The 14,305-nt window shown below is 39.1% G+C and overlaps 1 protein-coding gene across 1 annotated transcript in view; it reads left to right on the forward strand.

The window, feature by feature from the left end:
* ptch1 (patched 1) overlaps nucleotides 1–14,305 on the forward strand; it is an 80,400-nt gene that overhangs the window by 25,741 nt on the left and 40,354 nt on the right. The window contains exons 3-10 of the mRNA XM_070860859.1: nucleotides 2,577–2,766; nucleotides 3,024–3,093; nucleotides 3,232–3,323; nucleotides 7,836–8,034; nucleotides 8,291–8,412; nucleotides 9,524–9,671; nucleotides 11,068–11,199; nucleotides 11,480–11,635. Of these exons, the coding sequence (XP_070716960.1) occupies nucleotides 2,577–2,766; nucleotides 3,024–3,093; nucleotides 3,232–3,323; nucleotides 7,836–8,034; nucleotides 8,291–8,412; nucleotides 9,524–9,671; nucleotides 11,068–11,199; nucleotides 11,480–11,635 (1,109 nt within the window). The remainder of the gene's footprint in view (nucleotides 1–2,576; nucleotides 2,767–3,023; nucleotides 3,094–3,231; nucleotides 3,324–7,835; nucleotides 8,035–8,290; nucleotides 8,413–9,523; nucleotides 9,672–11,067; nucleotides 11,200–11,479; nucleotides 11,636–14,305) is intronic.

The following is a 14,305-nucleotide window of genomic DNA, read 5'->3' on the forward strand; positions in this document are numbered from 1 at the left end:
CAGTACAGCGGGACCTGGGGGTACTTGTGCATTAAACACAAAAGGATAGTATGCAGGTGCAGCAAGTGATCATTAAGGCCAATGGTATCTTGGCCTTTATTGCAAAGGGGATGGAGTATAAAAGCAGGGAAGTCTTACTGCAGCTATATAAGGTATTGGTGAGGCCACACCTGGAATACTGCGTGCAGTTTTGGTTTCAACATTTACAAAAGGATATACTTGCTTTGGAGGCAGTTCAGAGAATGTTCACTCGGTTGGGCCTCTACTCATTGGAATTCTGAAGAATGAGAGGTGATCTTATCGAAACATATAAGATTATGAGGGGGCTTGACAAGGTGGATGGGGGAGACTAGAACTAGAGGGCATGATCTTAGAATAAGGGGCCACCTATTTAAAACAGAGATGAGGAGAAATTTCTTCTCTCAGTGGGTTGTAAATCTGTGGAATTCGCTGTCTCAGAGAGCTGTGGAAGCTGGGACATTGAATAAATTCAAGACAGAAATAGACAGTTTCTTAAACAATAAGGGGATAAGGGGTTATGGGGAGTGGGCAGGGAAGTGAAGCTGAGTCCATGATCAGATCAGCCATGGTCGTATTGAATGGTGGAGCAGGCTCGAGGGGCCGTGTGGCCTACTCCTGCTCCTATTTCTTATGTTCTTATTAAGTCCAAGCCCAGGCTTTTTAGATAGGCTGAGAGCAATGCTTTGAAGAAGGCATTAAGACCCCCAAAAATGAATGATGATTTTAATCATGTTGTTGTGAAATATGTCATTAAAAATATTTTATTAAACCTTATTTTGGACATTATAAATTTCAGTTACTCAGAAAAAATGACAAACATAACATTTTTGACAAACATTTTAATTGGTTTGACAGGCAAAAGTTTAAGTTTCAAATTACAATTATAAATATTTATATAGGCAATTTCAATTTTTAATATTGACATAAAAATTATGACAATAATTAATGTTTGTGGATAGAAGGTGTATGCACATGCAAGATTGTTAATAAGATAAATTGGTATTCTGGAGTATATGCAAAATGTTACGTAACAAAATCCTGATGCATTTCAGCCTTTAGTTCCACATTGTTGACCAGGACAATCCTATCTGCATTTTGAAGCTGCTGGTAGGAAATTTCTTGTCAGCAATGTGAAACTTTTGAAATGCATCTTTACTGCCTGCCTGCTGCTCCCCTCTCCCCCTCCCCTCCATCCCCCCCCCCACCCCCCGCCCCAAGCATGCACACGACTATGTGTATACAATATATATATATATATTAATATACACATACATACATACAACAAAGATTTGGTCATTTAAAAGTAGAAAAATGCAATATTTAGATCTCTCGCTATGTAAACAATTGTGACATGATAGAGGTGCACCTGAGTACTTAACATTAGTACCCAAGCAGTAAACCTTAAATACATTGAGGAATGGGGCATTTTGTCAGCTTGTTCCTGTAAGGTAATAAACAGTCTGGCATATTGGTGCTAAACTGGCTACTTGATACCATATCAGTGGACTAAGACCCCCAACTAGGACAGTGTCTTTGAGTGACATAAAAAAGTGTTATTGGGAGTGTATTTTAGATTGTTTCTTTGTTAATGAAAGTGCTATAATCAATTCATGATGTACCAACAGACATGGGGTAGATTTTCAACCGAGGCATCTGGATGTAGTGCAGAGTGGGAAATTAGGTGGAGAGGATTGCACGCTTGTTACAGAACCTGCCCCATTTTCTTCCCGTTAATTTAAATTGAAGGAAAATTGGGCAGGCTGTATTACTGGTGTGTAATCTTCCTCAACCCGAGTTTACTCTCTGTGGTCCTCTCAGGCAGTGCTTAATGTCCAGGCAGAAAGATGAAAATCTACCTAGCAGTATCTTGGAGAGTGTTATGGTGAAATGTTTGTGGGTGTACATAAAAAGAATAACAATGGGTAGGAGGAAGCCACAAGACAGTAATCTAGTTATGGAATTTTGTTAAAATGTGCAAAATGAGGTTGAAGAAGTTTGTACAGAAGTTTTGAATCTGATTGTTTTTAATTATTCCCCTTTTTGATTTTTATGACATGCATCATTTCAGGAACAGGTAATGATAAATGATAGTAGAAATGTGCTTCTTAGATGATAATTAATGGTTGGACTGGCGAAATTCTAATCGTTTCTATATTCTGAGCTTGTTTTAACGCCATGCATATAGAGAAGTGGTACATGCATGCATGTACACCAGTCTGAATCTAATACCGAATCCCTGCAAATTGCTTCTACAATCAACCATTTGTTTCTTAATTTAATATACATATGTGGAGACTTTCTTCCTACTTGCCTTTAATCTTAAGGAAGTTAAGGTATGTAAAAAAAAAATCATGGATAACATCAGAAAAACAGCATTGTGATCGACATTTGAAGGAGTGTAGGAAGCTCTAATAAAAATATGTAAATTAAACACCTAAATTCTATATAAATCCGGAGATATAAAGCATGAATTTGTAGAAAAGTTTTGTATCATATCTATATCCTAAAAAAAAATCTTGGTAGTAATAACTGAAAAATGCCTTTTGTTCCCTTAGTTGGTGGTAGAGTGAGTCGAGAATTATCATACACACGACAGAAGATAGGGGAGGAAGCCATGTTCAACCCACAGATCATGATTCAAACACCTCCTGAGGAAGGTGCTAATGTTCTAACAGTTGAAGCACTGCAGCAGCATCTTGACTCTGCACTTAAAGCCAGCAGAGTGCAAGTTTATTTGTACAATAAGTAAGTGGCATTGAATCAATCACACCTTTTTATATTTTCTAACTTTGTGAAGAACTTTTTTCAAAATCAAAGAAAATGTTTGTTCTTTGTAGGAATTTGAACCTTTAGCGTAGGCAAATGTACCACAGTGCTACTTTCAGGATGTTAATCAAGTCCAGTCTCCTTGTTGGATTGCCATCTGATCTTCCTGCTTTTTCATTTTTAACTTGTCTATGTATGTTTTAACTAAGCACATTTTTTCTTTTCTTTTCATTTAGACAGTGGACTTTAGACAACTTATGTTATAAATCAGGAGCACTTGTAACAGAAACGGGTTGGATGGATCAGGTAAGTTTCAATCCCCCTTAACATTCATAGAACATTTTTTATCAAAAGTATGTTCTATTTGGCAAAGTAATGTTATATCTGTTTCATTTTTGATGCTTGCTTATTAAGCTAAGTGATGCCCTTCTATGTTTTTACCAGCTTATCGAAAAATTGTATCCCTGTGTAATAATCACACCCTTGGACTGTTTCTGGGAAGGTGCTAAGTTACAGTTAGGAACTGTCTACCTGCCGTAAGTAAATCTTAGTTGCCTTTAGTTTTAATTCCTTCAGTTAAAATGCCAACTTTGGATTCTTAGAAAATAATCCTTGTGATTATTTTATTTTTTAATTATAAATACGCAAATCCTTTAAAAAGCAAAGCTAACTGCAAGATAAAGCACAGTCCATACATAGATTCAGAATTTTAATGAGGTCCTTCACTGTTGTAGGGGCCAGGAACTTTAAAATGATGAGGTTTAACAATGTCAGCCTGTAGACTATGGTTAAGGGTGGGTGGGCACAGGGAGCTGTTTAAAAACAGGCAGGTATAGAAATTAGACCTCAAGGCACCTGCTTTATGGGCATAAAACAGGTGCAACAAAGCCTAATTTTGGGGACCAACATCCTGTGCCCCAAAGACGCCTGAAAATCATCTGATCCAAAATTGGGTCAGGCCACTTAAAACCACCTAAAACAAGCATTACATCCCTTACAAATGTAGGCTCAACACCTATTTTAGGCACCTGTGCAGAAATTGGATATGATAGAGTGGAGCATGCTCCGCTCTGGATTCTTCAGTGGCCGTTGCTGTTGAGCCAGGAGGAACAGGAGTGCTCCCGAAACTCCACAGTGTACCGATTGCCACTCCACACCCAACCCTCTTCCTGGGACTTACCTTCGCGCCACTGCCAGCGAGGCAAGCAGCCCAATATTCATTTCTCCAAATGGTTGAGCTGCCTGTGGACTTGCGACAGGAGCCAGCAGCTCGCCCAATTAATAGTAATAAGGCCTGAGGCCCAATTTCGTGCCAGACTCTGGCCTCCTGGTTCGAGTTACGTGTTTCGGCCACATTCGCAACCGAAACCAGGCACCGACAAATTTTTACCCTACAATCTTTTTACCCAGTTCGCACAGCTTATAATTTGGTGGCATCAATCTCTGTTCTACTGTCCATTCCCATCAATTAATGGAGACTTTTGCCTGCTGACATCAATTAACAGGGAGTAGTGAATACATATTTTCTCACATGTAACTGGTTATTAGTCAATAATGTTTAGTATTTTAGTCATGGAATATTATATAGATTTATACGATCATGATCCCAACAAGAATCGTGGACTACTTTTTCTCTGAGTCTGGAGGTTTGTTGGAAGGGTGGGCAGGCACAAGGAACTGATAATGTAAAAATGGAATTGTAAATAAGGGTTTTGTGTTTTCTGGTTGGGAGAGTTGAAATAATGACTCAAGCCTGGTTAAGCAGATACAATGTGGTTTGAACCACAAAAAAACCCCAGCCAAAAGCCTCTCCGGTCTGTCAGCATCAGGAAGAAATTCAAAAGGGGGGGGATGTTGGTCGATTGCCAGGTTGTCAAAAAGCATAAAGAAGTAAGGTATCATTAGCAGTAATAAAGGTCACGTACTATGATTGATTCAAGTAAAAAACAGTTATTATTATTATACAGGAGGACTGTAATCTGACATTATGTCACAATCTTTTGATGCTGCCAGATGCTAGTTTCTTATCCTGTTAATATGTAAAAATGACATCATATTTTCACAGTGGAAAAGTCTCAGTGGGTGCAGGATGTCAGCACTTTAATATTAAATACTAATTTATCTCTCAGTATCAATCAAAGTAACAGAGCAGAATTTGGAAGAGCTCATCTGGTAAAATATATATATTTCTTCAGATTAAACAGAAACAAATAACTGTCTTGGGAAAGAGAGAAATATTGAATTCTTTGGAGAAGGAAGGCAACCAATTTTTTGCTGTTTTCACATTTCCAATTTGAAGAAACTTAGACACTATGATAGTGTTTTTACTCCACTTTGATATCTGCGCATATAAATGTTCATATTTTTAGCCCCACTCGCAATGTCTATTTCTATGAGGATATTTTTTGAGCAAGTTATTCCTTTAATTTTTGTATTTTATTATTTTCATCTACTCAGCCTGATACCTGGAGAGGATAGGCTCACAGCCCTCCAATGGTGTTGGCAGCCGCCAGGAGGTGCTAGAGATCACCTAGGTGTGTCCCTCTGAATTTTTATCCTTTCTGCTGGGAAACTCTTCAGCCTCCCACTTGGTGCAGATTATAAATGCAACTTTATCGGACTCCACAGCACTGAATACTAGCATGCTAACCCTCAATATCTCTGAACCTCCCCAAAAGTTCATTTTAACACATTGTACACTGAAGAATTTTAGCACAAAATTAAAATGTTAATGTTATTTTTCAAGCGTAGAATGAATTAAGAAGCTTTTTGCAGTGAATTCTTTAAGTATGATTCAAAATCTTTTTAAAGTGATGTATTTATAATTGCAGTTCACAAAACTTTATGTTAATTATATGTTAAACTTCAATGAAATTGGTAGAAGAAACGAGGCTAAATTTCTTGTTGATATATAACAGAAAATAGTGGGGTAGATTTTAAGTTCATCAAGGTGGGTAAATTCAATAGTGTGAATTGGCCGCCAGTTAGACACACCTATAAATTTTCCTTTCCATTTTGATAGAAAAAAATCGAGCTGGGTCTATAGCAGGTGGTCGACTCACTTCCGCCAGTTTTCAGCTGACAGTGAAAATTTAATTATATAATGAGTGGAAAATCTGTGCACCGATTTCCCAATATATGCTTTTGGTGTGGCAAGCTCTGTGTTGGGAGTGCTGAAGATGAAAATTTACCCCATGATTTTGCACTTACTTACAGCAGCAACATTTCCATGCTTTTGATTTGTCTTCCTGTCTCTAGTTATAGAGCTACCAATTGGGCTCAGGGTTGAGATGACATGGGCTACAGGGAGAAGGTTTACAGCATTACCACTCTGGCAGCCTTCAAAACTGGCTGCTACAAATGTTGCACATTTTAACTTTGTTTTTGCCCTACAAAGTGAAAGCAGAGATTTCACCATAGCAGCAAACCTGCTACCCTCTCTTAACATGAAAATCTAGCCCACTGAGTAATATATAATAATATGCAATATAATATGTGAAACATAGAAACATCGAAAATAGGTGCAGGAGTAGACTATTCAGCCCTTCGAGACTGCACCACCAATCAATAAGATCATGGCTGATCATTCACCTCAGTACCCCTTTCCTGCTTTCTCTCCATACCACTTGATCCCTTTAGCCGTAAGGGCCATATCTAACTCCCTCTTGAATATATCCAGTGAACTAGCATCAACAACTCTCTGCGGTAGAGAATTCCACAGGTTAACAACTCTCTGAGTGAAGAAGTTTCTCCTCATCTCAGTCCTAAATGGCTTACCTCTTATCCTTAGACTGTGTCCCCTGGTTCTGGACTTCCCCAACATCGGGAACATTGTTCCTGCATCTAACCTGTCCAGTCCTGTCAGAATTTTATGTTTCTATGAGATCCCCTCTCATCCTTCTAAACTCTAGTGAATACAGGCCTAGTCGATCCAGTCTCTCCTCATATGTCAGTCCTGCCATCCCAGGAATCAGACTGGTGTAACTTCGCTGCACTCCCTCAATAGCAAGAACGTCCTTCCTCAGATTAGGAGACCAAAACTGAACACAATATTCCAGGTGAGGCCTCACGAAGGCCCTGTACAACTGCAGTAAGACCTCCCTGCTCCTATACTCAGATCCCCTAGCTATGAAGGCCAACATACCATTTGCCTTCTTCACCGCCTGCTGTACCTGCATGCCAACTTTCAACGACTGATGTACCATGACACCCAGGTCTCGCTGCACCTCCACTTTTCCTAATCTGCCGCCATTCAGATAATATTCTGCCTTCGTGTTTTTGCCACCAAAGTGGATAACTTCACATTTATCCACATTATACTGCATCTGCCATACATTTGCCCACTCACCTAACCTGTCCAAGTCACCCTGCAGCCTCTTAGCATCCTCCTCACAGCTCACACCGCCACCCAACTAAATGTCATCTGCAAACTTGGAGATATTACACTCAATTCTTTCATCTAAATCATTGATGTACATTGTAAATAGCTGGGGTCCCAGCACTGAGCCCTGCGGCACCCCACTAGCCACTGCCTGCCATTCTGAAAAGGACCCGTTTATCCCGACTCGTTGCTTCCTATCTGCCAATCAGTTCTTTATCCACGTCAGCACTTTACCCCCAATACCATGTGCTTTAATTTTGCACACCAATCTCTTGTGTGGGACCTTGTCAAAAGTCTTTTGAAAGTCCAAATACACCACATCCACTGGTTCTCCCTTGTCCACTCTACCAGTTACATCCTCAAAAAATTCTAGAAGATTTGTCAAGCATGATTTCCCTTTCATAAATATTTGATGCCATGTCTAATGAACTAACTATCTGAATAGTTTATTCTATAACATTTACAGCATAGAAACAAGTCATTTGGCCCAACGGGACTATCCCGGTGTTTATGCTGCACATGGGCCAATTATGTTTTTCTTGACCCATGCTGAACATTAACAGTCTATTTCCAGTGAATTGGGAAATTAAGCTCATAATGCAACTCTATCTCTCGGAATATTTTTTAATGTTTTTTAAAATTAAAGATGGGATCTATTTCTTGACAGAGGTAAACCGCAGTTGCAGTGGACGAACCTTGACCCCTTAGAATTCCTGGAGGAGTTGAAGAACCTAAAATATGAGGTGGATGGTTGGGAGGAGATGCTGAACAAGGCTGGGGTTGGGCATGGTTACATGGATCGCCCTTGCCTGAACCCTGCAGATCCTGACTGCCCACATACTGCCCCTAATAAAAACTCAACAACAGTAAGTAAGACCTTCTACCTATGTCTCTATGTGGTCATTTCTTTTAAATCAGGATTCACACTTGGTAATTATTACTGTACTTTTATTGTGAAACATTGACATATACAATTTGTCTTAATTATCCTTTCATCCCAAGTGTCAACTAAAATGTATTTGAATTATATATTGAAAAATATGGAAACTAATGAACTCTTTTGCTACCATTTATAATCATATATGGTACCCAGTTGTCTAATGATGCTCACTATATTTACAGCCTCTTGATATTGCCCGTGTGTTAAGTGGTGGTTGCCAGGGCCTGTCGAAAAAGTACATGCATTGGCAAGAGGAGCTAATAGTAGGGGGTACCACAAAGAACAGCAGTGGAAAACTACACAGGTAAGTAACCAAACCAGAATAGAACAGAATCAATTTGTCCAACCCAAGTTATAGCTAATTTCAGTTACAGTTACAACTAAGACACAGAAATACACAGCATAGAGACTGAGCCTGGGATTCTGCAGTCTCAGGGCCACACTAAATGTTGTAAATATTCACTGAGCCATCATCCGGGAAGGGGAAACTCTCCAAATAGATTTTTTGTTAAAAGTGAAGAGCTTAATAGCTCGAATTGTAGACTTTTTGTAGACCAGAGAGGAGTCTTGTCTTAGGAAGAACACCTCTTTTCTTTTTTGTAAAGGCACAGCTATTTAAATAACCTTTTTTTAAAAATTGTCACATTTCCAGTTATGTATGGAAGAACATAGATAGCCATATTCAAATGTATTTTTTAAAAGTAAATATCTAATCTAAAGGAGCATGCTTATTTGTGATCTTTTAGTTTGGATGGCTACTGAGCCATCATTTGGGGAGGAGAGATGTTTTATTAAAACTGAAAAAGGGAGCAGTCTATTAGTTCGATTCATAGACTTCTGTAGACCAGAGAGGTAGGTGTGTTGTTTTGGAGGGATTGGGGAATGGCATTTTCCACTTGACGGTGCTTGAATCCCATCTTTTTTCATCTGAGTACCATGATCAGGCCACCATTGACAACAATCATGAAGTCCCCAGTTCTGGCTTCCTGCCTTGAGGACATTGCCTGTTAACAAACAGATCATGAGGGAAGTACGCAAAGAAAAATACAAAAACATTAAATCCCCATCCCAAAAAATGGTAGTTTAAAAAAAACTGGTTTCAACTGGTGTTCAACTTTACTTTGCACAATACAGAACTTAATGAACTAATTCATAATAAAACAGGACTCCTAACTTTCAAAGCAAAAATACCCTTTTTCTATACTGCTTCTAAGACAAACTGTGGACAGGCACATTGTATGTTTATTCACAAGTTCACTTAAATAAGTGTTTCATTATAAAAATCAAGTTTTTAGAGAATGAAAAAAAAGTAGCTAAAAGATTTTGAGCTTTTAATTTATGACTTCGTAAACTGAGTTCTCTTCCTGATAATGTTTATTTTTTCCCATCCCCCATCTCTCTGTGCCTCTGTTCAGTGCCCAGGCTTTCCAGACCATGTTTCAGTTAATGACCCCCAAGCAGATGTATGAGCACTTCAAGGATTATTACTACGTTTCGGATATCAACTGGAATCCGGACAAAGCTGCAGCCATTCTAGAGGCCTGGCAAAGGAAATATGTTGAGGTAAAATGGGAAAAAAAAGTAAATTAAAAGTGCTTTTGTTTATAAGGCGAGGCCTGTATGTTGGATCAGGACATAACTAACATTTTAGGATCTAAGGAAAGAGGTAACCTACCACAGTATATATTCACTGTACAACACAGTGCCCATTCATCTGTCTGTGGGATCTTGCCATGCAGAATGATTGCTGTTTTAGCCCTACATAACAACACTCACTGTACTTCAGAGTAGTATATTGTGTGTGAAGTGCTTTGAAACATTTCTCAGCGACATGCAGGTTTTCAGACCTTTTTACAAAACTGTCATTTGATAATTTAACTTATTCTAAATAAGTAAAATCCCATTTACCATTGTACGTTTTTGTGTATTTGTTTTTTTAAAATTGTGAGTTGGAAATAAGTTGCATTTCAGTGTTTAGAAAACCGTGCTTATAAAGCTATGTGTAATAGGAAGGATGTGTCTGTCAAATGGTCAATTTAGCCTCCAGATGTGGCTTCCTGCAGTGAAGCCTGCTTCTGTCTCTTTTTGCTTGCACAGTTTTCAAAAAAAAAGTCTGTGCTATGCAGTGCCTGATTTGAGATAAACCTGTTGGGATTCAGAATCATTGGTATAGTTTTTTTTTAATACTACCTGTAGAGATTGTAGTTTTAATACAAATAGACGCTGTGTTAATATTTCAACCAAACTTAGAATAATATTTGTTTTCAACTGCATTTACAAACATAATATAGAAACAAACAAAGCCTACACTGAACTGAGCAACAGTCGCCCACTGTGATTGTTACTCTGTTTATTAAAAAAAAGGTGTCTGGAAAACATTAGCTAGGCACAGAATCTGCTCACAGCTGCAGTCCCATTGGTAGGGTCATGTGACATCATCTGGCATTTGTTTCCCGGGCAGTGACCTTTGTAAAGCAGCCTGTGACCCTGTGTACTGGGCAGCCAATGAAGCATGAATGAGGAGCCCCGAAGAATTTTTTTTGTTTGAGTGAAGAAGAACCTGATGAATTGCCTAAGCTGTAACTTTTACTGTCGAGCGGGGGAGCGAGGAACAAAGATTGTTTTGCATATAGGCAGAATAGGAGGTTCATTAAATGTCTGTAAATCAGAAATGCAGTTAAACTAAGGTGACAATGAATTAGTTTATCATTTTCTACTGTTACTGTGCATTTTTGGTGGAGTATACCCATTTAAAATTAGAGCGTAAATAATATGGAACCTCTAAATTTTTAATTCCAATTGATTAATTATTAACTGGTCTGATCACTTTTTTAAGTTCTTTGATGTAACTCTTTTAAGAAAATTATAAAATTTGGATACAACTTTCACTGAAAATGCTTATCGACAAATCACACTAATATCTCCTTTTAAAGTTCTTTTTGTACAACACTTTCTGCAGATTGTCCATCAAAGTGTTGCACAGAATTCGACCCAGAAGGTTCTTTCATTCTCTACTACTACCCTTGAGGACATCCTCAAGTCATTTTCCAGTGTCAGTGTTATACGAGTGGCTGGTGGCTATCTTTTAATGGTAAGTTATTCTGCGTACCTCAGATTGCAACTATGGAAATAATAGCATCAATACTGCTTAACAATCAAAAATAATATTGGGGAAACTGCTAGTTAAGAACTGGTTTGATCTTATTCTCATAAAATTGTCACAATTTATGGCATTCATATGTTGGAATGGGACTAATGTATGAATTCATTGTGTTGTTTTATTTTGAGTTGTATTTAAGTAATTCTTTGTTTGAAAATCATCGGGATGAATTGGATTTTAATGTTTGTCTTCTCCCTTGTTCTGCTTGTAGCTTGCCTATGCCTGTTTAACCATGCTACGGTGGGACTGTGCCAAATCCCAGGGTGCCGTGGGGCTGGCAGGTGTCTTGTTGGTTGCACTGTCAGTGGCTGCAGGATTGGGCCTGTGTTCTTTGATTGGAATTTCCTTTAATGCTGCAACAACTCAGGTACAGTATAAAGTCAATTAATTTGTACCAACATCTTTTCAGTCATATAACTATTTAAGTAATGTTATGTGTTATAATATCTATTAGAAGAGAAGTAATTTGTCCCATGGTGTGCCCCACAGATTATTATTTTGTTTTAAAGACTAAGTCATAAATAACATTGTAATGGCATCTCAATCAAGTTCTATGAATAATCAATTTACAGAGTAAAGCAGATGAGGTAGATATCTTTTCCTTTCCTTGCCTCAGTAAAGTCAACCACTAGAATCCCATTGGAGTATTCTGAATTCCTATCACTGGCGCCAGTGCAATAACTTTGTTGCTTGACTGATTAGGAGACACTCTGCTGAGTTTTTGATTTTCTAATGTTTAGCAAAAATCTGAGTAAAACAATTTTAAAAGCTGCTCTCAAAATGTCACCAATACTAAGAGGTGGATGTGACTGACCCAAAGATGTCAGCAGGACACATTTACTGCAATGTTTTACTCAGCTGTTAGCTTACTTGAACAGCTCCTTGGAGAAGCTTAAAATGCAATCACTTAAAGAATACTTTTTCAGGAAATGGAATTAAATGGGATGCTTTCAGAAGTTAGAACTTAATGTTCATGGTACTTGCTCTTTGAGTAACCTTATTCTGAATAGAATTTACATGCCTTCTTATTAATTTCCATACCTGGGCTCTAATTCCAAACTGTCAAAATTAAAAACAATTAAAATTGTGTTTTCAAAATCATCTGCTTCCCAAAAAGTGTTTCTTCTCTCTTAGTCACTTTGGGGCTGAAATTGTCCTTTCCCTTAAAGCCTGTTACCGCCAGAAATCGGCGGCCACACTGCGTAGTGCAATGGCCGCCGATTTTTCATGTAATGGCCGTCTCAGCGGTGACCCGCTCCCACCCCTCCCCCGATGGCGAAATTCCAACAAAAAAAATCTTGCTCTCGCCACGTGGTGCCAAAAGCAGCTTTTTCTGCTGGTGCTGTGAGGTTGTAGTTCTTCTAAATTGGCAGTGCAGCTCCCATTAAAGGGAAGGACCTACTGCCACTGCCGCCATGTTTTTTTTTGTTGGCTGACTGCCATGTCGAGCTGACAATTATGCCCCCGGGTTAGGCCAGGCCACCAACAGCTTGGGTGCCAGGCTGCAATCATCCCTGGTGGTCCAGTGGACCGAACTTCCAGAATCGCGCAGGCTTTCCCCACCACGCTGGTAAAAACAAGAGAAACAGGGTAGGTGCGCCCCCGCTTCCAGTGGTGGGCAATTTCGGCCTCTTTGAACTAAAAAATATTTATATTTATGCTCATTTAACTTGGATTCCAGAACAGCAGCATCCATGAGCCAGATCCCAGCACTTATACAGATACTCGCAAATCAGGCACCTGTATTCTGGGAGTAGAATAGTGAACCTAATTTTTGATGGACCTCCGATTGTGCCGCCAGAGTAAAGGAGTCAGATCTATTAGTTTAAACAATGAAGGCCATATTGTGGACACCAATCTCCTGAATCAGACCTGAACATGTGTCAGTATAACCACCACTCAAAAGTTGATTTCCAACACTGCAGTCAGATTAGACTCTTAAATTGAGTCAGTCATGGACTATGACTACTTTTGATCCTGAAGCTGTGTTTCCATTGCCAGTGGAGTACACCAAGGAGTATTGTCGTAGGTTTACTAGTACTGGTGATCCTGAACTACTATTAGCAATGGAAAGTATTTTGTTTCACCAGTAACTACGCAGTAAATTATTTCTACATCACAATCTTCAGATTGCATTGGACATTTTGATGTAATTACACATTGTTCATTGAGCTATATAGCACTGGCAGTTCAGTTGTTGGCTCAAGACTTAATCCTCAGTAATCTAAACACATTTCATTTCCTGATCTTAAACTTTACAAGCCAAGAAATGTACGGATGTGTCACTGAGGACTAAAACGGGACTAAATGCTAATGAAATAAACAGCCTTAATCTTGTATGCATATTACTGAGTTTAATGTCATTAATACTACAGTAGCAACTTTCATTTATACAACACCTTTAACATAGAAAAATGTCTCAAAGTACTTATTCTTAATACTTAAATATTAAGGAACCCCAGCGGATCTCCGGACCGAAGGCCAGAAAATGGGGTGGAACCTGGTTCGTCTGAGATTCCGTCCCATATTTCAGGTATGGGAGGCTGTGGGAAAATCTTCAATCCACTTCCCCCCCCGCCCCCCCCCCCCATCCCATCCCCCATGTAAATGGGGCGTGTCTGGGAGAATTCTTGGGCTACCTCGGGAATTTTATCCAGTATGCCCTTATAAGGCCTCAGCAGAACATTTGCCAGCTAAAAGCAGGCATGAGGTTTTGAAGCCTTCACAAAAGTAGCAATGTTTACTAAGCAAAGGTACTCAAACTTAGGGTTCCATTAGAGGTGAAGAGCTTTAAATGTTTTTTAATCTTTCACCCCTGTGTAAGCCTCAGACATAACCGACGAGCATCTGCCAGATCAGGATGGACACGACTGATGTGCCGTTCCAATTGCCAGTGGCCTGCCCCATCTATGCAGATGATCTTCTCCCTGCAATATGAGATGGGGTCGAGGGCTCTGGACATTAGTACACTTACAGTCTGCTCTACCGTACTTCTGCCAGTGAGCAGGCCAATCAGAATTTTGGTCCCTGAGGTCTT

Source organism: Pristiophorus japonicus, chromosome 1, assembly GCF_044704955.1.
Source record: "Pristiophorus japonicus isolate sPriJap1 chromosome 1, sPriJap1.hap1, whole genome shotgun sequence".
Taxonomy (NCBI): domain Eukaryota; kingdom Metazoa; phylum Chordata; class Chondrichthyes; family Pristiophoridae; genus Pristiophorus; species Pristiophorus japonicus.